Here is a 24,800-nt window from a genome sequence, read left to right on the forward strand (position 1 = left end):
AATTATCAAGCCCGCATGGTTGCGGCGTAACCATCTTTATACACTTCATAGAGCATATTATTCTCCTAAACGCCTGTCAAAGTTTCAACCAGGGAAGTGCTGTCCCAAATGCTCTCTTCCAGCTGCCTCAGACCTCCACATGTTTTGGGATTGCCCGAACATCGCTACTTTCTGGAACGAAGTCAGAGCAACACTTGAATCTATCCTGGGTTTATCCATCCGGTGCTCATGGCTGCTGATTATTTTTGGAACCAACGATAACATCAAGGGACTAGAAAGAGAATTTCTGTTTTATGCCATTTTATTGGCAAGAAGGGAGATCTGCAAAAACTGGATAAGCATAAACCCCCCAACACACGCAGAGTGGCTGTCTTCATTATATGTAATATCAAAGCAGGACTTATCCAGAACATGTAGCCCCCGACCGGTGAGATTTTGGGATTATTTGGTCAATTGGAAAAGGGACAGTTAGTCAACCCGGGGTTTTTTTTTTTTCCCCCGGGTCCGATGATTAGGCCCAAAATCTCCTTGTCCAAAGGGAGGCACAGTATAGATTTTGGACAACTGGTCAAACAGACCTGAAGGGAGAAGGTACGTCCAAGCTCTGCGGGTGACACCGGGACGGTCTCTCTGTACACTGGGAGTCCACTGATGGGCCTTGTGGTGTTGAGTAGCGAGCCGCCCCGATGGATATATGGTCAGGAGCACAATTGGACCGAGCTAAGGGCTAATGAGGACAAAAGAAAAAAAAAAAAAAAAAAAAAAGAAATGCTAGGAGACACTGGCAGGCTTAACTAGCGGTGGATTAAGTGGAAAATGATTTGTTCTCATTACTGTATAATCATGATAAGGAACTGAGTGAAACAACACTTCAATTTACCTTCTTTATGTTTTTGTATTGGAGACCTTATACATTGCATACAGCAAGGTTGACAGCTAAGGACTTTGTTGGTGGTGGAGAGCACTGAGATATGATATCATGCTCTTGTCACTCAATATTCTCTCAAAATGCTAGCAGGCAGTTGGCACTTCCTATCCAGCACCGGTGACTGCATTTTCGAAACCCTTATGCACGTCGGCTATCTTGCATGAATCATAAGAGGCACAGGGTTCTACCTCATATTGGTGCAGATGAATTGCTACAGCCCTTTCTTTTGGTGGCTGAAATCTGCCTCCAGAGGCTCTGGGAGGCAACCTTGGTCCTTCTTGGGATGAATGGCTCTTGGAGCTATTCTGCTGGGCAGAACATGAACACATAATCAGGTAGCTATGTTTGAACAAAAATAGGGACCCTTTGATTCAACATGCACACTGCCAAATGAGTAGTCACTACAGTCCCATACGCTCACAATTTCCTTCCCCATCACACACCATATTTTAATCATTCATTTCAATGCTCCCTACTCCTCTCTGTGTGCACCTTTTGTAATGAGCATAATGCTTTGGTCCTCCGTATATGCATGCCACAACTAGGGCTTCACCACTCTCTTGTCTCCCTTCCCTTTCCAGATGATAGAACGCCCAATGCACTACAGGGTGATTCTCTCTGGCAGTACTTAAAATATGTTACAATAGGACCCAGCTCAGGCTCTAATATTATGAGATAAGGAATGTGCAGCCATTGTCTTGTGCATGATATACTGTCTTTGAGGACTTTATTGGGGGGGTCTATGGCGAATACGCAGAAACACCTTAGAGCATCCATACACATCGATTGAGGTGTGTCCCGTGTTCTGTCACTCTTTCCAATGCCTATGGATTTTGTATGGGACTGTTTTGCTTTATGCGATTCTTGATGTTGTGCAGTGGTACTCCTGAAACTATCTGTGAAAATAAAATAAAGGGTTTACAAAATATATTACTTTTTATCAATTTAAAGCAACAGAAACCTGCAGAATCATGTATTATTGAGTGTTAGGTTTTTCACTTTTGATCTGAAATGCAGTCCTCTAAATTTCGACATTGTCAATACCCCAAATAATCAATAATTTTGGAATCTGAAACACTACTGCTATAAAACCCTCAAAATTGCTGTTAAATGTAGTTCAGCTAATAGCAGAATGCATATTCGTAAGCATCCACAAAGTAGAGGTCAATCACACAAACACCTTTCAATAAAAATTACTCAATAACATCTTTAATTGCTTGATGGGGGGGTATGGGAATGAACCTCAGTATATGATTTAATACCACAAAAATATGTGAAGTGAAATCCCAGTTGCAGAAGACGGTGGCTGTGACATTGGATGTCAAAAATGCCTTTGACTGAGTTGAATGGGAGTACTTGTTTGGGTCCTTTGAGAGGATGGGTCTGCTCGCTGAATTTATCTCACAATCTCATGAGAATTCTCATCGTGGAGATTCCGCCCCAAGTGTGAAGACTCCTCCAAGAGTGCAGAGGCCCTTCGAAAATCATCCCATTAGCATTAGCACAACATCCGCACAGATGTAAAGTCGGGTCTGGTGGCTCAGTGGACTAATGCGTCCATTGCAGGGGCCTGTGTTTGACCGCATGGTCACAGGTTCAAATCCCGACGGATCTACTCAGCCTTTCATCCATCTGAGGTTGATAAATTGAGTTGGGTAACAATGAACATCTGTTATTCAGAACCAAGAAACCTCTGGGTGAACGTGTGCTTTACAAATCCGTTGCCGACAGCTCTGTACAATAATGATTAGCACACAGTGCAGTGTTCTAATTTTTCTTGTTAACATTAATTTTGGTAGTTTCTGTGTTTTTAAACTAGTCATATTATTTTACAGAAATCTATAAAACACTGGGGAAGTAACCATTCAGAAAAGGTGTTAGAACCTTTGTAGTCAAATGCCTGAATATTGTTCATAATTAAATTAAACAGTTTGACATTTTTAAAGTAGAGCTGTGGCTGGGTGAGCATGAACAGCATATGGTCTCGCACAGAATAGACGGTTGACTGCATGTTGAAAGTAGATCCGACCGTAGTCCGAGGTAGGCCTTTGATGGTGATATGATCCCAGCCAAACGCTATTTGTTTTCAAGAGGAATTCCCTAATTTTAATTGGAAAAACCTTTGGTTGGAAATTCAAAATTCCAAGCAATGACTACGGAGTCCTGCGTTATGGAAAAGAGTGAGATTTCCAGGGATAGTTTATAGTCCATAAACAGGAATTACTGCAATGGAATGCTGCTTATGATGAGGGTATATTTTTTTTAATTGAGTAGGCGTCATCACAAATCACGGACTAGTGACCCCCATCAAAAAGGCAGTGTCAGAGTACAAGAGTACTCACATTACAAGCATTTACACGTATGTAAATGCACATGCATGCAAATGTGCTTGACATAACCATGTGCGGGCAACACTGTCTCCTGCACATGTTAAAGTATCAAGCATGAGTAAACCTCTTTGCAAATATGAATTTCATGTAGAATATGTACCTGTAAAACAAGTTATTTGCAGTCATAAGTCCAAATTAGGTGACTTTTTAGGGTGCCATATTTTTGGAGAGTGCACATAGTAGAGATTACGTAATTGATATTTCCTGGCCTGTCCTGGGAGCAGTCCTAGCAACAGTCCTAGCATTTTAAATATTAGTTGCACATTCATCTTTCAAGACATTTTCACTAACTTCGCTTCTGAAAATAATGATCTGAACCCTTTAAACACTTTTACCTTAAGGTCTATTATTTTATTTTCAGCAGTAGCTGAAATTTTAGATTACCATGTAGAGAAAGCAGTGTTGTCAATATTTGGAATCTAGTGAGATTCTCGATACCCTTTAAGCAGTTTCACCCCTAACCATAGCATGAAAGATATGTCTTTAGCAATTGTGGACTTAATCTGGAGGCCAATGTTGACAGTGTCAATGCCCTGATTGTATTGGCTCTTTTCGTCACATTTGACACTGCGGACCTTGCTCTTCCACTGAATGAACTGCAGGCAGCGGTCATATGTGAAAGGTATTAAAATAGTTCACATGTCTATATGTATGTAAGTATGAATGTATTAGATATTTGCATGGCTTGAGCCTAGCCAAAAATGCAGTGGAGCACTTAGAAGGTCAAAGGCAAGTATGCAGTCAACTAGTGATAGTAGAGGTAGTTGGTTATTAGATTATTACTGCATTGTGTTGTGATTTCTTTTGTTTCTGAGAGATACCAACAAGTGGTTCTAAGATCTTTCTTATCTTCTCCCAACTCAGTACCCTGCGGTGCCCTTCAGGTATTTTCAAGGTTTGTGTATTGCTCATCACTCTTTGTAAACTAAAAACATCCACAGATAGTGCCTGAATAGTTCTCTCTGTTCTGAACATCTCATGCTGGTACATGAGATGAGATGAGATTCTACAGAGCTCCTCTTGGTGGCTGTGCCTTGTCTGTCAATGCCCCTTCAAACTTGAATGCCTAGCCATGGGCACTCAGAAAAACAACGACTTCTTTGCAGTATAGGAAAGCTCTAAAGACAATACACTTTGCACAACATTTTTCGTAAAATCCTGGTTAGGTTCTAATGGAAGTCTGTTTTGTCATAGAACTAACTCCAATAGACGCTACGATTGATAGAGCGCCTTAGAGTTACTTTGCACCATGACAAAATATCATGCTTAAACAACTATAGTGTGCATGTTTCTTTTAAAAACGAACAGGTAGGGAAAGCCTCTAAATAGAACAAAATCGAAAGTGTTAACATATTTATTCAGTGTTGTATATTATAACTATATTGTAGATATTCAACGAGTGTACCACTATAGCAATTTAGGAACACATTGTGCAGATGAAGTATTTTTACAGAATGCTTTTTCATAACCCCAAAATAAGAATTCTCAAAATCATTCTAGCAAACATGTTTGTGGGCGTGTGAGTGTATTTCACCTTTGCAAGGCTCTTCATGTTCAATACATTCAAACAATTGTGACAAACAGTTCAGACAATGATAGCCTGCAGAGTACTTGGCCCATGCTTTTAACACTTTCTAATTTCTCTTAAAATGTCCTCTCAAAGCTTGCACACTGCTACTGTTCTAGGAATTTGCAAAATGTGTAGTATTTCCCATGAAAGTCGACACTTACGCATTACCACACATTGACGAGGGTCAAGAAAGTTGACCAAATGGTCAATAAAATACACTAATTATCAGTGGTCAGTGTTAATGATCAGCTTTAAAGAATGATTAGCTTGTCTCACTTGGGTAACTTCCATTTGTGAGTTTCTTCAATGATGAATAAACATGTTTACCAGCATGTGGACTGCCTCAAGTGTCCTTTTGATTTGATGAGTGCACACACACAAGATTCAGAAAAGATGGGTGGATTTATGTTTTTGCTGAAGGCTAGGTGGTGGCTTCTGCTTTGAGGAAGAGGGTCTTCAATATTACTTGGGTTTTGCCAGGCTTTCAGCTTTGAATTGTTAGGATCTGTGAGTTGCAGGCCATCTTGCAGCTGACAAGTAAGCTGCATGTCTCTGGATGACTCTGAGGCATGACAATGGTTATGCATTATTTTGCAGACCACAGTTCATCCATATTATTAAAAATGTATACAGTGACCAGAAAGAGTAACATTTTGTTGATAACTTTCAACATATACAGCTTCAATGCCAATAGAGTCCCTCTTGTATGCACAGAACAGAATGCTGGTCATCAAAACAATGGCTATGCCCTTAACACTGAAGTAGCAACTTTGTCTTACTAATAGAGGAATACAATTGTCTAATACACTCAAAGAAAAGAGGTCGAAATTCCCAATTTCCAAGATAGGTTTCATCAGTTCTCAATTAAGGAGAATGTGAGTAGATCACTCAAACGACCAGTTAGTTGCATTTTTTTGTATCTAGAACTCGCCCCCTATGTTTTCCTGTAGTTGATTGATGTAAAGTAAAGTCTGATAAATATTCTTCATATATACTAACTATCTCCAAACATATGGTCTCATTTCATTCCCCTATAAATAAGGCTGTCTCTGAGGTTAAAAGTGAATCACTTTGAAGTTGTGACTGTGATCTGGAACAGACACTACACTAGTCTTCTCAAGAATCAGATACCCCAAAACAAGAACACCATATATTATGACTGGGAACAATGGACTATGTGTGCTGAGAACAGGTTCACCAAGTCCTTTATAGACCTCTATCAATCATTTGGCAAGGGTTTTTATGTCCAGTAACTCTAGCTTCATCACCAAACGCCACCACTTTGGACGTAGCATCTACGCCTTGAGTCCAAACTCTCTTGTATAATGAGTGAGAAGAACATATTCTTGGTCCCCCAGAGATGCCTTTTTTCTGAAGATACCAGAAGCCATACATCGGGCAGGGGTAAACTACGTAAAAGACTTGTACCATTTTTAGGTAACAGGCACCAGTATTTAAACCCTATAATTTCAGTGGCAGTACATGACATTTTAGGTCGAGATTTTTTCATTGTGGTGGACGAATGTGTACAACAGTGACTGGCGATTGGTACAGTGATATTCCATCAACCAAAGCTTTGATGCAGGCTGAGGCACTGAGCATGATCTGGTGCATGTAGAAGCCTCAGAAAGCAAATCAGTGTGTAGTCCTCCATACAACTCCTCCAGAACTACAAGGAATCAAGAAACAAAAACCATTGATTCGAGGGACTAGGCAGTTATTTCCTGCACACCAATCCCAGGACAAAACTATATCAAAGAGTGTTTAGTTATTGTCAAATGACTGTAGCACAAACCAGAGGATGTTGTATCTTCAAAAACAACAGTTGATGGACAGAATGCAGAACAATGTCATACATTCACCCCAGTACAGAGATCTGGGCCTAAATGCATGTTTTTTTGCACTCCACACCACCCCAGTTCAGACATGGCCATATGCAAATCATCCTTGACCCTGTGCCTGATAGGAACAGTCCAGCCCGAACTGCCAAGCCATGTCTTTCATCAGATACCTTCACCACAAACTGTTTACTCAAGAGATTCTCAACACACGAAATTAGTAAGTCTGGATATAACTATTAAGGTGTGATCCACTCCAGCCTCCATTTTTCAACATCCATGTATCATTGTACCACTCCACTGATTTTAGCAGCTGCTCGGAATGAACTATCGCTACTTTTCAGGTCCTGCTTCAATGTATTTACCTTCTTGCATTTACAAACGTATCTTCTTCGTGGGTTGTATCTGTCATCCCCCATTTTCTTATTCTTATAACAGAAACATTTCTACTAGTTAACCTATTTTTGTGATCCTGCTGTGTCATTGTCACAGCAATGTGTCGTACCACTTGACGTAGCAATGGACCCAGAGATAAGTTACATTTTCAGTACATGACATGGAAATTCAATGTGTTGTTCCATCATAATGGGAAACACATAAAACAAACTTTCTCCCACTGCCACTTACCACAATCCTATTGTAACTTCATCTTATAACCGGCCCTGCTTTCCTTGTTCTTTGGTACGATCCATTTAGTTAGAGTATTGACAAAAAAAGCCATTTGACCCTGTTGGGCACATAAGAATATGGCTGAAACATTTAGACTGTACACAGGATCAGAAGGATCAAATTTATATCCTTCACATATCCGTCACGTTTTTAACATTGACCAATACTCTCACCAGGAAAATTAAGGTCAAACAGGTCTGAGAGTATTTGAGTCAATTTAAAAACGAGCACCACATTTGAGCACTATTCACTCACTATCACCACTTCACCCTCAAAATGACCCAGCTCTGCTGTAATCAGGCATCGCAGCACACCCTGGAAAAATTCGGTGATCAGGGTGGTAATCCTTTGATAAAGAATATCATCTACTAGGTGGGCGAGTGAGGGTTCTTTTTCAAAACCTAAGGGTTTCTTAGGCAGTACTAATATTTGGAACATTCATCCTAAATCAGGAGAGAGATGGGTGGACAATTACTAGAAAAAAGACCCGTTCTTTTTGCTTTTCATAGCTTTTTCTGGGAAGAGGAACGGGCCCGTTTCCTGACTTCTCACTCTCATATTGTTGTTGAGTCAAAAAATAAGTGCCAGAGCTGAGCCTCTGCGGACAGTAGCACAAATTAAGCACTGTATTATAACTATTCATCCAACTTGTTAACGTGTAAAGCTTGTTGCAAGCATCCAAATGTTCAGCATTCAGTTGAAGTAGATCTGATCCAAGAGGGTTTTTAGGAAGAAAACTGTTAGAAAGATTTGGGTTTCTTTAGGCACAATATGTGCCCCAATTAAAACAGTGGCAAAGCCAGCGATTTGCTATATATAATATGTCAGTACCTTTGGTAGCTCGTGTCATCAGAGTCCTCCTCTCAGCTGGTAGTTCAGTTTAACCTTGCAAGACTAGGACCACCACTCCTGAGGTGTGGCAGGCAGTGAGGTCCTGAAGCACCTGTAGAGCATGAGAGAAGATCCTGTAGAGACTCTCCTGGAGAGCTTCACAGATGCTTAGCTTTGTGACTTTACAAACCTAGACAACTGGGGCGGGGGGTGGGAGGGGCGCTGCTCGAGGAGACTCGTTTATTAATACAGGAAACTTTAACCCAAGTCTGGCCTGTTATTCTAGCAGACGGTCAACCCGAAGGTGTCACCGACATCGATGGCTGCGGAGTCCATAGGACCTTTGCTTCAGAGAATGGACGCATTATACAACCTAAGTGTTTAGCGAGAGTTTTAATAAATCATATGTAGACACAGTACACTTCGAAATTTTTTCAGAAAGGCCAAATATTTACTATTTACTTGTTTTAGTTCCCAGTATTCATCATTTCCTCACATCAAAAGGGCAGTGATCGGGCATTGACGGACTGGAACTTACAAGAGCGGATATACTCCCTCTTTTTGGCCATATTTGCTCCTTTTATAATGTTGCAATTGTGCACATCTTTGAACAAGTGTTTCCACAAACAGGGTCACCAAACGAAGCATTTTGTTGAAAGCAAGACTCCCCATATACGAAAAACAGTTTTCTGTGTTTTCCGTGCCTGCTATACAAGGGCTGGTATTGTGGGTGAGACTCTTCCAAAGAGTTATAGACGGGCTGGTTCTCTGCCATGTACAACAAACGACTGTGGCTTGAATGAAAACAAGGCAGCATTAGCAGCTTCCCAATGTCCATCCTAGAAAACATTCAAAAGCCTCTGCAAAGCAAGTGGGACCTTATATCTTCCCCTATAGACAATGACATTAGCCAAGTAGTCAACATTTAAGCTGCTATCAACTGACTGCATGATGCCTGGCACAGATAAGCCACGAAGCAGGTGCATCAGCAAACTGACAGGGCATTGAGTAATGGGCACAGTACACCACACACACACACACACTGGTGAACACACATGTATGTAGGCAATTGATGACAGGTGAAAGGAGACAGCTGCCGCAGGCAGGATTGCTTTAAAAACAGTCAAAACGAAAATCATGGGTTATTATTTTCCCTACTCTCAGAGTTACCCACACCCAGGGTACCAGGGATATCAGCAACACTGGGAGATGGGGAAAATCCAAGCCCTTACAAGTCAGACCCTGAGGTTCACCTTGGAATTGAGGAATTACCAAGGTAATCTGTAATGACTGGTATGATTCCTACAGCAATTCTTCATTTGTATCCGATTCACAGAAACACCATGTATCTTATATTTCCGGCTGGCCGGTAACTGCTGTTAACAGCCCCACACGAATTAAAAGCCCATTTGAGTAGAGGGCCTGCCAATATTTTTCTACATTGTTCCAGCAGGATTTTTGTGAGGACAGGTGGGCTTCTTTAATGCGGCACAGGACTACTTTAACTAGAGACAGAGCTGATTTCCATTGGATCACATATAGTGGTAAGTAACAGAGCTGGGACTTTGAGTGATGAAGCATGGCCATTAACCAAGAGCCATTCTTGTTGTGTTCTTGGCTATAAATTGTAACTAAGCACAATCAGTCAGCTTTTCACAATGTTTTACTGACTTTGATTTCATTTTTTAGCTCGAGCCTATAGCTTTGCGAGGCATCCAGTATTCAGTATGGCGTGGAAGCTCCGTGGAAGGGTAAACAGTCAAAATATCGAGTTTTTTATTTCGACCTACACTTATATCGAGTTGCTAATATCGATGGGACAGAATATCGATCTCCAGAATATCGATGGCCAGAATATCGACCCTAAGGTAAGTAATATCGAAATTACTTATATCGATAGCATATATATCGATGTAAGTAATTTCGATTTACTAATATGTGTTAGAAATATTAGTTAAGTATTTAAATTAATTGTTATAATATGTGTTTAATATGTTTTTATAATTTAAAAATATATAAAAGTAAATAATATGTTTTACTACCAGAGCGGGTTGTGGGTTTATAGGGGAATAGGGTGGGAAGTAATTTATTTGTAATTAAATAATTATTTTTCAATGATTAATTTATTTTGCAATTAAATATTAATTGGCAATGAATTATTTTAATTGATTAATTGATTAATTAATTGATAATTTATGTATATTTTTAACTAAATTATATGTTTTACTACTGGAGCGGGTTGTGGGTTTATAAGGGAATAGGGTGGGAAGTAATTTATTTGTAATGAAAAAATTTTTTTTAATGATTAATTTCTTTTGCCATGAAATATTAATTAGCAATGATTTATTTTAATTGATTAATACAATAATTAATTGATAATTTATGTATATTTTTAACTAAATTATATGTTTTACTACTGGAGCGGGTTGTGGGTTTATAGGGGAATAGGGTGGGAAGTAATTTAATTGTAATATTAATTAATTTTGGGTAAAGGGGTATTTTTAGGGTTCAGGGTCAGTTTTCAGTTTTTGGGTAAAGGGGTATTTTTAGGGTTCAGGGTCAGTTTTCAGTTTTTGGGTAAAGGGGTATTTTTAGAGTTCAGGGTCAGTTTTCAGTTTTTGGGTAAAGGGGTATTTTTCGGGTTCAGGGTCAGTTTTCAGTTTTTGGGTAAAGGGGTATTTTTAGGGTTCAGGGTCAGTTTTCAGTTTTTGGGTAAAGGGGTATTTTTAGGGTTCAGGGTCAGTTTTCAGTTTTTGGGTAAAGGGGTATTTTTAGGGTTCAGGGTCAGTTTTCAGTTTTTGGGTAAAGGGGTATTTTTAGGGTTCAGGGTCAGTTTTCAGTTTTTGGGTAAAGGGGTATTTTTTGGGTTCAGGGTCAGTTTTCAGTTCTTTGGTAAAGGGGTATTTTTAGGGTTCAGGGTCAGTTTTCAGTTCTTTGGTAAAGGGGTATTTTTAGGGTTCAGGGTCAGTTTTCAGTTTATGGGTAAAGGGGTATTTTTAGGGTTCAGGGTCAGTTTTAGGTTTTTGGGTAAAGGGGTATTTTTAGGGTTCAGGGTCAGTTTTCCCTACTGTTGCACCCACTGGAGTGGGAATAGTAATTATTGTTAAGTAATTATATATTATATATGATTTATCATTTTATTTTTTTATTAAATATGTATTATTATTTTTTTTAACCATTATTACATATATTTAAATATGTTTAAGTAATTAATAAGTATTATTTACAGTTTTTTTATGTTATTTTAAATTTAAAAAAAATCGATATATTTAACAACGATATTTTTAACATCGATATTATTTTTTCGATATTTTGGTACTTAACATGTTGTACATAGGGCGTCGATATTTTTGCTATCGATATAATTACGCCGATATTTGTGTAGGTCGAAATTCTGTCTGTTGAAATTCTGTCATAGATCCCCGTGGAAGCTTAGCCCACTCTCTGCCCATCTTTTTCATTGGCATTGGTCCGTAAGAACAAGTTACTTACCTTCGGTAACGATATATCTGTAAGAAACATTAGTTAGTGTTAGATTCCTTACCTTAGAATATCCCCAGGCGTCAGTCTGGATCCGGAAACTTTTGCGTAGCAGTACCCCTGCGCGTCGGTAGGCGTCGTCTGCAGGCGTCCCCTGCGGCTCCGCGTCCGTCGTCGGCGTCGTGCGCCGTGATGACGTCGCTGGAGTACATAGACGCCGCCTCCGCGCGCTGACGTCAGTTCTTTGCACACAGCTTTTCCGCGCCAGGAGACGCAGAGCCATGAGAGAACCAACACTGGTGCCATGTACAAACTAGGGCCCTGAAAGGGATGACCTTAACCCTAGGTATCAGTTCGCAGAACGGGGAGGATGGGTGGGTTCGGTAAGGAATCTAACACTAACTAATGTTTCTTACAGATATATCGTTACCGAAGGTAAGTAACTTGTTCATCTGAAAGAAACACGTTAGTGTTAGATTCCTTACCTTAGAATACATACCCCAGCAATACCAACCCCGGTGGTGGGTCTGCGAACCAATACAAAACTACACCAGAAAGTCCTGGAGGACAGAACGGCCAAAGAAGCCATCCCTCCGGACTTGACTGTCCAGGCAGTAGTGCCTCGCAAAGGTGTGCAGCGAGGCCCACGTAGCCGCTTGGCAAATGTCCTGCAAGGGGACTCCCCGGCCCAGGGCAGTAGAAGCCGCCGTGGCCCGAGTGGAATGGGCCCTCAGCCCAACAGGAGGCTCCTTCCGAGCCAAAGAGTAGCACGCTTTGATGCAGAGGACGACCCATCGAGAGATGGTTCGCTTACAAACCGCCCGACCCTTCTTCGCACCCACGTAGCCAACAAACAGTTGGTCATCCACCCGGAACTGGCGTGTGCGATCCATGTAGAATGAAAGCGCACGTTTTGGGTCCAGACGGTGGAGCCGCTCTTCATCCTTTGAAGGATGCGGAGGCGGGAAGAAGGAAGGGAGGGTGATGGACTGCCCGATGTGAAAGGCCGAAACAACCTTGGGCAGGAAAGAAGGTCTAGTCCTCAGAACCACCTTGTCAGGATGAATGGACAGGAAAGGAGGTTGGACAGAAAGAGCCTGGAGCTCACTCACTCTCCTGGCAGAGGTGATGGCAACCAGGAAAGCCGTCTTTAAAGTCAGGAGACGGAGAGGACAAGAATGAAGGGGCTCAAAGGGAGCACACATCAGGAAGGTCAGAACCAGGTTCAAATCCCACTGAGGCATCACAAACGGAACAGGTGGAAACATGTGAGTGATGCCTTTTAAGAACCGAGTTACAATCGGGGATTTGAACAAAGAAGGCTGATCAGGAAGCCTCAAAAAGGCTGAAAGGGCAGAAAGGTAGCCCTTGATAGTGCCCAGAGCAGAGCCCTGCTGGGCAAGAGAAAGAAGAAACAGAAGGACCTCCGAAAGAGGGGCAGAGAGAGGATCCACAGCCTTTGCTGTGCACCATGCCACAAATCTGTTCCACCGACAGGCGTATACCGACTTAGTGGAGGGACGCCTGGCTGCCAGAATAACATCACAGACTTCAGGAGGCAAGTCAAATGGCCTCAACTGCCGCCGCTCAATCTCCAAGCATGGAGGTGGAGACTGGACAGGTTCGGGTGGAGGACCGTCTCCTGCTGCTGCGACAGAAGGTCCTCCTGAAGAGGCAGGCGGATCGGGGGACCGACTGACATGCTGAGTAGCTCGGGATACCAGTACCTTCGAGCCCAGTCCGGAGCCACAAGGATAACTTGGGCCCGGTCGCGCCTGATCTTCTTCAGCACTCTGGGCAGAAGTGGTATAGGCGGAAAGGCGTATAACAGACCGCAACTCCACTCGCGCCGAAAGGCGTCGCCGTGCGAGTGCCGTCTTGGAAACTCCAACGCGCAGAACTGATGACATTGCGCGTTCTCTTCTGTGGCGAATAGATCTAACCAAGGCTCTCCCCATCGCCGAAAGATGCCTTGCGCCACGTCCGAGTTCAGACGCCATTCGTGATCCATCGAGCACCGACGGCTGAGTTCGTCCGCCCTGGCGTTCAGAGAACCTGCCAGGTGTTGAACCGTCAGAGTCACGCCCTGACGTTCCAGCCATTGCCAGAGGCGCAGAGCCTCCTGGCAAAGGGTCCACGACCCCACTCCGCCCTGTTTGTTGCAGTACCACATGGCGGTGGTGTTGTCGGTGAACACCTGCACTACACTCCCGTTGACAAAGGGGAGGAATGCCTTCAGTGCCAGACGAATCGCCCGCAGCTCCAACAGATTGATATGGAGCCGGGACTCCGCCGGAGACCAGATGCCTCTGATCTCTGCCTCTCCCAAGTGGCCACCCCAGCCCTGGAGGGACGCGTCCGTCACGACAACGTGCTCCGGTTGGGGAAGGGAGAGGGACTTGCCCCTGACCCAATCGCGGTCCGTAAGCCACCACTGCAGTTGTCTCGCAGTGCCCTCCGAGATGAAGACGTGGTCGGACAAGTTGCCCTGATGCTGGGCCCACTGAAACTTCAGGTCCCACTGCAGAGCCCGCATCCGCCACCTGGCGTGATGCACCAGAAGGATGCAGGAAGCCATCAGTCCCAGCAGCCGCAGCGTCAACCTGACCGAGACTCGGGATAGCGGCTGAAAGATGGGAATCAAAGCCTGAATATCCCGAACCCGCCGTTCCGGAGGATAAACCCGAAACTGCGCCGAGTCCAGAACCGCTCCGATGAAAAGGAGCTTTTGAGAGGGACACAGGTGTGATTTCGGCACGTTGATGGAGAACCCCAGGTCGTGCAAGAGGTCTGCCGTCATCTGAAGGTGGTGGACGACTGTCTGGGGCGAGCCCGCCTTCAACAACCAGTCGTCTAGGTAGGGGAAGACTGAAACCCCTAACCTGCGCAGATGGGCTGCGACCACCGCCATCACCTTTGTGAACACCCGTGGGGCGCTGGTAAGGCCGAAGGGGAGCACGATAAACTGAAAGTGCTCCTGGCCTACCGTGAACCGCAGGTAACGCCGGTGGGCCGGCAGGACGGGGATGTGAAAATAGGCGTCCTGCAAGTCCAACGCTACCATCCAGTCTTGCGGGTCTAGAGCAGCCAAGACCTGAGCTAACGTCAACATCTTGAACTTCTCCTTCCGGAGGAAGCCGTTGACGTTCCTTAGATCCAAGATAGGATGTAGGCCCCCCTTGTCCTTCTTGGGCACCAGAAAGTAGTGGGAATAACAACCACGCCCTACTTCTGGCCCAGGAACGCGCTCGATGGCCCCCTTGGCCAAGAGGGCCGTAACTTCCTCCTGCAGAAGTGTCAAGTGGTCCCCCGACACACGGTGGTTCTGCGGTGGCATGGCTGGAGGAGAGGTCTCGAAGGGGAGGGAGTAGCCCCTTCGGACAATTTGCAGCACCCACCTGTCCGAAGTGATTGTGCGCCAGTGAGCGTGGTGATGGCGAACCCTGCCACCCACTGGCGTCACATGGGGCCGAAAGCACGGACTAGGAGGATTTTGGGGTAGATGCTGCGGGGGAGGGTGTGGTCTGACCCCGCCGTTGTCCCCGACCGCCACCACGGCGGTTTCCACGGCCGCCACCGCGTTGAAAGGATTGTTGCGGCGCGTGGCTGGCAGCACGTGTGGGGGCGCCCCTTCCTTGGCCACGAAAGGGGCGAAACGAACCCGGTTGCTGACGCTGGGTCGAGAGACCCAAGGACTTGGCCGTGACCCTGGAGTCCTTGAAGCGTTCCAGCGCGTGGTCCGCTTTGTCACCGAACAGGTGACAGCCATCAAACGGCATGTCCATCAGTGTATTCTGGACATCAGCCGAAAAATTGGCGGATCTCAGCCAGGCGTGGCGACGAATCGCCACCGTCGTAGACATAGCTCTGCCCAGCGAGTCGGTCGTATCAAGACCACACCGAATTGAATATTTCGCCGCATCTCGGCCCTCAGCCACAGCCTGACCGAGTTTTGCCCGCACCTCCATGGGGCATTCTGGCAGCAGCTCCGCGACCGTATCCCACACAGAGTGGGTGTAGCGGCCCAAGAGGCAGGCGGTGTTGCAAGACCGCAGGCCCAAACTAATGGACGAGAAGACCTTTTTGCCAAACTGGTCATACCTCTTGGATTCCCGGTCGGGCGGGGCCGACGGGAATGCGGACTGGGAGGTCGAGGCCTGGATCACCAGACTCTCGGGAGTGGGGTGGGTAGACAGGTACTTGGGGTCGTCCGGACAAGGACGGTGGCGCCTGGCCACGTTCCGATCAACAGGCGCACCTGAAGCGGGCCTGGACCACGTGCCCAACAGAACGTCAGACAAGGCTTCATTAAACGGCAGCAGTGGCTCCAGTGGGCATGACTGCGGTTTGAAGACCTCGGTGAGGATGTTAGGCCTCACGGCCGCGACGGGGAGCTCAAGGTTTAAGGCCTTGGCAGCCCTCATCAGCACCACAGAATAGGCAGCTCCCTCCACCGATGCCACGGAAGGAGGAGAGATCAAACCAGGGTTAGGAGAGTCGTCCAAACCACTGGCATCCCCCAAGTCACCTGTCCAGTCCGGGTCATACTGGCACTCGCGAGCCAGAGGGTCCTCGGACCCCTCCCAACCTTCACCGTACTCCTCATCCTCTCCGTATTCGGAGTCAATGATGAAGACCGGCTCCTCGGGGTTCATGGGCCCCATCGGCGCCGGGACCGGCGTCGAGCGACGCCCGTCCGGCGCCGCGTCCGGCGTCGGAGAAGGTAAGGGGACGGCGCCGCCCGAAGCCGGCGCCGGAACCCCACCGCCGGCCGGAACCGGCAGTGGAGAACCGGCGCCGCGCGGGGGCGGCGTCGGGGTAACCCCGATGGCAACGGCGCCGGGGAGGCCGGAAGACCAGCCGGCGCCGATCCCGAAGGCCCTTGCGGCGCCGGGGTCGGAGCCGTCGGCGGCGCCGGGGCCGGAGCACCCGACGGCGCCGAGGCAGGGACACCCGAACCGCCAGGGCCCCCAGACGGCAGCACTGGGCCCGAAGGCACCGTAGGCCCCGTCGGAGAAGCGAGCGCCCTCATGGCCATGAGGAACGCCTCGATCTCCTCAGGCGTCGCGCCATGCCCAGGGACCGGAGGGTATGAGGCAGGCCGCGCCGGCGACTCTCGCGGAGCCGCGGGGTTGGGGTCACCCGAGCCCCCGGCCGCATCGCGCGAGCGTCGGGGGGAGTCGGGGGTACGATGACGACGCCCCGACTTCTTGTGCTTCCTACCTGACGAGCCTGACGAGTGGTGTCGACTTCCGGAGCGCCCGGCGCGGCTCCGCGACCGCTCCCTCGAACGCTCTCTCGACCTCCGGCCGGACCGGGACCGCTCCCGGTCCCGACGTGGGGCTGACACCCGGAGCTCCAGTAGCTTGCGGGACCGCTCCCGCCTAGCCTTGTTGCTAAGGGCCCGGCAGTCGACGCAGGAGTCCCCGTCGTGGTCGGGGCCCAGACACCGGAGGCAGAGGCGGTGATGGTCTGTGACCGACATCGTGCGCTCACAGTCATCGCAATTCTTAAACCCAGGCATCCTATCAGGCACAATAGAGAAAAAACAATCGAAAAACTTGGTCAAAGACCGGAGTACTGCTCTTCAGATCTGCGTCCACTGGCGCGGAAAAAAGAAGAACTGACGTCAGCGCGCGGAGGCGGCGTCTATGTACTCCAGCGACGTCATCACGGCGCACGACGCCGACGACGGACGCGGAGCCGCAGGGGACGCCTGCAGACGACGCCTACCGACGCGCAGGGGTACTGCTACGCAAAAGTTTCCGGATCCAGACTGACGCCTGGGGATATTCTAAGGTAAGGAATCTAACACTAACGTGTTTCTTTCAGATTGCTGCCTTCCAATTGGTTTTAGGTTTATTATTCCCTCCTCATGACCGTGACTGCTCGGCCCCCTGCACTCTCGTTCGTGCCTTCTCACCCGTCCACACTCCCGTTTCCAATGCAATAGGCCTCGCGTAATTGCGAGTCCTAGTGCATTGCAAATGCTTGTAGAAATTGTATGCAATAATTGTATATACAGCTCTCTGAATTGATGATATATTAGAACACGATGTGTGTGCCATCCATCAGAACCCCAGACCTCCCCGCTCAAGATGCAGGAAGAGTCTACTGCACTGTATCTAGGACCACTGGAATTATGCGGCAGGGGAGGGTCAAATTATGCAGCAGGGTAAATTATGTGACCATAAAAAACAAATTATGTGGCATATTTTGTAATAGTATTATTTTATTATTTAGTCATTTTTAAGCTTGTTAACACTGTCTGGGTGTTAGTTGTTACTTATTAGTACCAGTTTAACACCTAAATATAGCAATACGTTACAGAAAGGTGATCAGTCAGCCTTTGCAAAGGGCGTTCCACTAACTTTTTAACCATTTGGTCCTAAACAATGTTTTTGTTTAAATCTGCCGATTATGTGACAGATGATGAATTATGTGGCAAATGTGGCAGGACTACAATGCCAAAATCGCCGCATCCTCACAATTGCATGATTCCAGTGGCCCTGGCTGTATCTCATCTTCCTAGTGAAGTGTTGTGGTGCCTGGCTGCTGACCTGACATTTACATAACAAATCAATGAGTTACATGAGAATCAGTGAAAGGAACTGAATTATTGCTGTTTTATAATGAAGATCAATGTGAGTCAATGAAGGTTCACAGAAGCCATACCTAGGGGCAGATTTATGATGCCCTTGCGCCGCAATTGCGTCACTTTATTTGACGCAACTGCGGGGCAAACAATGCGCCCTATTTACAACGTGACGCATCTAGAAGATGCGTTACGTTGTAAAGCCCTGAGCCATAAGGAGGCGTTCCTGCGCAGGGAGGGGGGGGGGCATTCCTGCGCAGGAACGCCTCCTGAAAGTGGCTGAGTGAAATCTATGAGATTTCACTCAGTCACTTTCTGACCAATGCTGCCTCAAAACCCTGCGCCTGCTTGAAGCAGGAGTAGGTCTTGATGCAGCATTGTGTAGATGGGGCACCCCCGAGCCTTGCTGGAGCTGCGTCGCAACTCCAGCAATGCGCCACATTTCCGGCACAGATGCGTCACGCATCTGTGCCGTTTTGGCACCATGGGTGGCGTAGGTGTGGCGCACTGTGGCGCACCTTAACTGGCGCATCCCTCGAGATGCCCCAGGTAACATAAATCTGCCCCTAATTTCCAAGGTGACATGGCACCATTTTTAAACTGGAATACTGAATCCAAGTGCAACTTATTTAGGGTCAGTGATTGTCCTGAAAATATGACGTGGCTCTTCCTCTCGGGGAGCACAAATGGACACCCCTCCCTGAGTCTATGTGTAATATTTTATGTTATGCGGTAGGTCTGATTCTCCATTGTTTGATTACTGCAGTTCATGTTTTGCATCCGGAGAGTTGCGTGTCTGTCCAGAAGATCCGCCTCCATGACTTATTTTCAGCATTACAGTGGCCTTTTAGTTCATTCACATTCAGGGGCGTATTTACAAGCCCCTTGCGCTAACCGTACGTCACTTTCCCCATGTTAAAAAGTGACGCAAAAGTGGCGCAAGGCGCTTGTGAATAAGCCCCTCAGTTTCCTAGTATGTGAACGCAAAGCATGCGAATGTCCTGAAAAGTCTGGCATGGATCTGATCCTCGTGGGTCTCCGTCATGCAGAATAAGCGGCAGTTATTACATTTGCTGTCTTTCAATCAAGCGCAATCCTCTCCCAAGTGCAGCACATTATCCTGGAATGTGTGCTTCGAGTGGGCTGGAAGCCTCCCCCCTTCAGGGGAGGTGCAGGGTCGACAACGGCACACAATGAGGCTCTATTTTGATCTTTTTTTTAATGGGTGCGAGAAGGTTGAATCTAACAGAGATTCTGACAATAAAGCAATATCACAATTTCCCTGCTCGGTGGCCTGCGCCACCTGTCTTAATGAGATCCGTGTCGGGTCCTCGTGAGAAATGACATTGACTGCAGCATTCCTTTGTGATGTGTGACACAATGCAGGCCTTACAAAACCAGGCTAATGGGCTCTCCCAGAGCACGCAATTTACTAAAAAGGCTTGTAAGTGAATGGCCTTTGGAATATAAACTAATGTAGGCACCAAGTGTACCACCTCCTTCCAAATGTAATTGAAATAAAGACAAGCCGACATAATTCAAGGAACACTTCGAGCGTGACCTCCCTTCATGCTAGAGGTCTTATGCACACAAGTACTACGCACTTGCACAAACGTAGGAACACAGCTGGTCGAACAAGCACTGATCATGCCATGCACACATTTACCTTCCGGAAACGACTGTGGCTCTGGACCGGTCGATGGAGAGACTTTATCACTTCAAAGCACATTGTTAATAAATGCAAGCGACAGCGACACAGGCGGGAGCTGAGCAGACGCAGACGGCCATGTTCAATGGACAAGCCAGACAACTGGGGACTAGATGCGTGCAGCAAAGGACAGAGCGCGTCACTGCACATCTTTCAAGTACACACAGGAGACAACACAAGCTGACCTTGTCTCATCGCGACTCGAGAATCTTTCAAGTCCACAAGAAAGTGTGGTGGCTTTAGAGCATTTTTTTGCCGCTTGTAGCTTTTACGTCGCCCGTAAAAAATGAGGTCATGTCCTTTTTGAGGCAGGTAAACCTTTAAAATTGCAAATTGGAAATAGAGTTGGGATTGGAGAAGGATGCCGGGCAGTCTGCGGGGAATTACTTCCTACTTAAGCTACTGTTTCCAAGCTTGCGATGGACATTATTGTGAAATGGACAATGCTAATTTAGATTCGCCATGAAGATTCGCACTGCGGGAGGGGTAGAGGAAAAAAGAATGCTTTCTGGAGTGTTTTGTTATTGAATACGGCCGGCCTTCGACTCATGCAAATGTAAATGCTGTAAATTTGCATATCCAGCGTTATACAAAGCTTCTAGCATCTTGACCCTGGGATTGCGGGGGTACCAGACAGCGATAGCAATTCTTGGTATCTGATGACCTGCTTTAAAGGGCTGCTTCCCGGAAAGACTACAGTATTTTTCTGTAAACACTGTTTAAGGCTTTCCTAAAATATATTTTCAGCCCTCTGTGGCATTTTGATATCACTGGTAAAAAATGACAATTTCCCAGAACGGCTAAAAAGGTTAAATCTTGCCTGCGGGGGGCTGTTTAATCACTTGCACTCTCTGTACATGTTTCAGTAAATGATAAAGAGCCGAACCCAACCATGCGTTCATAGCTATTGACATTAAGAAAATCCACTTACATTCTGCTTGCCCACAATGTTGTCGAATGGAAGCTCTGGGCTCCAGGATCCCTCCGTGAAGGTCGCCCCGCTGTTCCTCCTTTCCGCAGCACTGATGGACTCCTTCACAATGTCTTCTGGCAGCGTCAGTAGACATTCATCTGGCTGCTTTATCAAGTAGGTCTCGATGTTGTGCTTCCGTAGGAATTCATTGCGCTCCTTGCCGTGTCCCTCCTCTACATCGTAATCCCCGTTAAGGCAGTCGAGTGTGGCCTTCGAGATGTGGATCCTCCTGTTGGAAGCAAGGCAAAGATGGCGGGGTGTTATGCTTCTGCCATTGGGAACATAGAGCAATGGAGACACTATTGAGAATCTACTTCTGAGCCCCAGTCAATGGTGTGGTAAATAAATCTGTCAAACTCTGACAGCCAACCATAAGAGATAGCTGAGGGGTCTGTTGGGACCAAACACCCATGGAGTTTAATGGGGAGGAGGTTTATTCCTCTGTTAACATCACTTATGTCAGTTCCTGCAAATACTCTTCACATGTTTACAGGTTTTGCTACCATGTCAAGGTTCAGTTGTTTTGCAGCTTAGTTTGTGTAACATTAGCCAACTAATTCTGTGCAGAACGTTAGAGAAGCCTTATGCCTTAGTTGTACACTGTAGATTGAACGTATTTCTTGTTAGGACCTTTCTTAAATGTAGTGAGGACCACATGGTTGCAAACTGATTTGGAAACATTGATCTATAGCAGGGTTCTCCAAAGACAGCCCTAGAGGGCCCGATCTATGCCAGATTTTTAAGATAACTACATTCAACTAAATGGGGAAATGCTCAATTTCTGGCGTGGATTCCGCCCTCCAGGAGAATCCTGCTGTATAGGCTGGGACCAGCAACAAAGCATGCTCTAGTTATTTACCTGATTTTAGGAAAAGTCAGGCTGCTGCCCCATACAGCAAGAGCCTCACTCTGCTCTAAAACTGTGAGGTGTTTTATGGTTAGAAAGGGGTGGATGCAGATTGGATTGAAGGAGGATACCATTCTGGGAATTCATCTTCACTCATCATAGCACCACCTTGAATTGCTTTCCAACACACAGAAAGCAAGCAAGCTGTGGTGACACAGAAAGCAAGCAAGCTGTGGTGGGCCCACCCTGAACCGCATATCTTATTTAGAACCTCAGCATCTAAAGTGACATCCCACACTACAGATATCATAAGCTATAGAAAACCCAGTGTCATATTATACTCTATATATGTTCAGCTCCCCGGGATATATTAGCATTTCCTTCTAGTGACAAATGTGGATGCTACCGATGTCTGCCACATTACTGAATGAAAGCAGATTAGTTTGGATGTGTATTTACCCATAAAGTAATATGTGTCATTTCATTACATTATGTTATGTTAATTTCTGCTTGACAAAGCACACTAATGCAAACGCTTCTTTGTGCTGAAAGAGAGATATCAACACCTCAAGGAAATACTGAAAAACATTACAATAAAATTTTGAGCATTTTTGTGAATTTTAGAAAAGTAGATTGAGTGTGCAGGGAATGAGCGAAAAGTTCTGCAGACAAGCTGTGATGACAGGTAAAGCCCTCGCTTTAGTATACACTTTGTGATACAATGGAATTTAGCGCAGCGCATAGTTTACTGACCTGAGATGGTAGATCAATTGATGGCAGGTAGATTTGGCAGCAATCAAATCAAGGGTTTAAGTGAACATGGCTTTGCATCCACTGGGGGAGAGCTTCATTTACATATCTTGTGCGAGACTTATCAATTCAATTGATGTAAGAATTGTTGGGATGTCACCCCACTTCTAATCATCTGCTAGTCGTATTGCAGTATTTTGCAGTAGGTGGAGCCCATTAAAGATGTATTTTGCTGCTGCTAAGTATAGGCTGTTCCCAATACCAATTCTGGATTTCTCTAGTGCATTCGCTATGGTGGAGTGAAGGTTCAGAAAAGGCAGGATGTGGTGCAGTGGCAGCTCGCCGTGGGCAGTGCTGTGGGGCAGTGATGTAGGGCTGGGGAGGGGCAGGGTGGGGGAGGGGTAGTGGAATCCGACTCACGACGGACAGCTGTAAGGTAAGTAAATAAATAAATAAAACAATGTACCTTTTGTGCGCTGCATCACGGAGTTGGCGATGCAGCGTGCGTAAGGTAAATTGTTTTATTTATTTAATTAATTACTTCCCTTACTCCTGTCCATCATATGTCGGACTCCACTACCCCTCCACCATGCCCCTCCCCCGCCCGCAGCACTCCCACAGCGAGCCGCCACTGATGTGGTGTAGTACTCCTAGAAGGTGAATGCAGACATGATTAAATGGTACAAAATACCTGACACAAATATATCATTTTAGTAATCCTCACATGTTGGTTTGGTGCTTTTATAACATGGTCAATAGGAGAAAAGCTCATTGGACATTCATGCCCACATCATTTATGGCCTGGCACATAGAACCTCTGGTTGCATCTCACCTCACTCTAACCATATTCCAATCAGTTTTCCAGCTAGTGTCAGTAATCCCACCATTCCATATACATTTGTGACTATACCCACCAAAGTGTTCGAATGCGAATAAAAGTCCCAGACCATCCAAGCTACTATGTCATCTCTGCAGTTCTTTATCTTTGTCCTGAATTTCCATGCATCATTTGTGATTGGATTATAGATAGATGTGGATCTCTTGCACTGGTACCGTTAGATCTGTCAGCAGCTTTTAATACCATAGCTCAACCTATACTCATACAATCGCTTATGGATATTGGTTTCAGAGATCAGGCTTTAAGCTGCATCATCTCTTTTCTAACAGAGTTTTGCCAGCCCGCCTCCTCAGAAACTGTTTTTTCTGCATTAGAAATGCTTGTGGTGTTCCCTAGGACTCTGCATAGAATCCCACTTGTTTTAATATTTAGAAGGGAACCACTATAATAAGTTACTTTTGAGTAAACTTTTACTCCTGCGCAGATGACACTTGACTGATAGTACCTCTAGACTGTATGAACAATCAATTTTGCAGCAATTTCAAAGGCTGGTTTCAATCAGTTATCTTTTGGATGATTAATAACACAATGTGACTCAAAACTGATAAGAACAAAATGGTTGTCCTTGGGAATTCTTCCTGTTGTTCCCTGAAAGGGTGACATGGAAAACGTGGACCACCTCCATCTTCAATTGCCTGAAACATTGTTATTATCTTTGACAGCACACTTTCTTTTGATAGTCAAGCTCTCCAACAACCGCTTTCTCAACCTACGTAGCTTTCATATATTTTTGCATCTCCTTCCAGATATACACAGGAAATCAGGGCTCCAGGCATTATGAATCTGGGCTATTGTAACTCTATGTGTATTTTACTTCTTACCTATCTTACCACTAATAATCAGCTTACTCAGAATATTGTGGGTACGATCCATTCTCCTTTCACCTCAATTCCTTTACTTCCTATCAAGAAGAGGTATATTTTCAAAGCCTGGGCCCTTATTTATGAGGCCTTGCGTCAGTTTTGCGCCGCCGGTGCGTCACTTTTGTGACGCACCAGCGGCGTAAAAAATGCGCCTTGTTGCGCCATATTTAAAAAGTGACGCATCTAGGTAGATGCGTCACTTTTTAAACCCCTGTGCCACATTATACCTGCGTCAGGTATAATGTATGCAGAGGGGGCGTTCCCCCACAAAAAGCCTCATAATAGTGACGCAGTGAAATCTATGAGATTTCACTGCGTCACTTTTAGGATGCTGTTGCGTCAAAATCTTGCACCTGCCTCACAGCAGGCGTAAGACTGACGCAAGCCCTTTCACATTGGGCTTTCCCCATGTGAAAGGACGCATTGCTGGAGTTGCGTCACTTTTGTGACACACTCCAGC

At 45.8% G+C, this 24,800-nt stretch overlaps 1 protein-coding gene across 1 annotated transcript in view; it reads right to left on the reverse strand.

Moving 5' to 3' along the window:
• Nucleotides 1-24,800, reverse strand: part of ADCY8 (adenylate cyclase 8) — a 1,172,958-nt gene that overhangs the window by 346,777 nt on the left and 801,381 nt on the right. The window contains exon 7 of the mRNA XM_086966223.1: nt 20,941-21,211. Coding sequence (XP_086822349.1) covers nt 20,941-21,211 — 271 coding nt within the window. The remainder of the gene's footprint in view (nt 1-20,940; nt 21,212-24,800) is intronic.

Source organism: Lissotriton vulgaris, chromosome 4_1 (assembly GCF_964263255.1).
Source record: "Lissotriton vulgaris chromosome 4_1, aLisVul1.2, whole genome shotgun sequence".
NCBI classification, from domain to species: Eukaryota; Metazoa; Chordata; class Amphibia; order Caudata; family Salamandridae; genus Lissotriton; species Lissotriton vulgaris.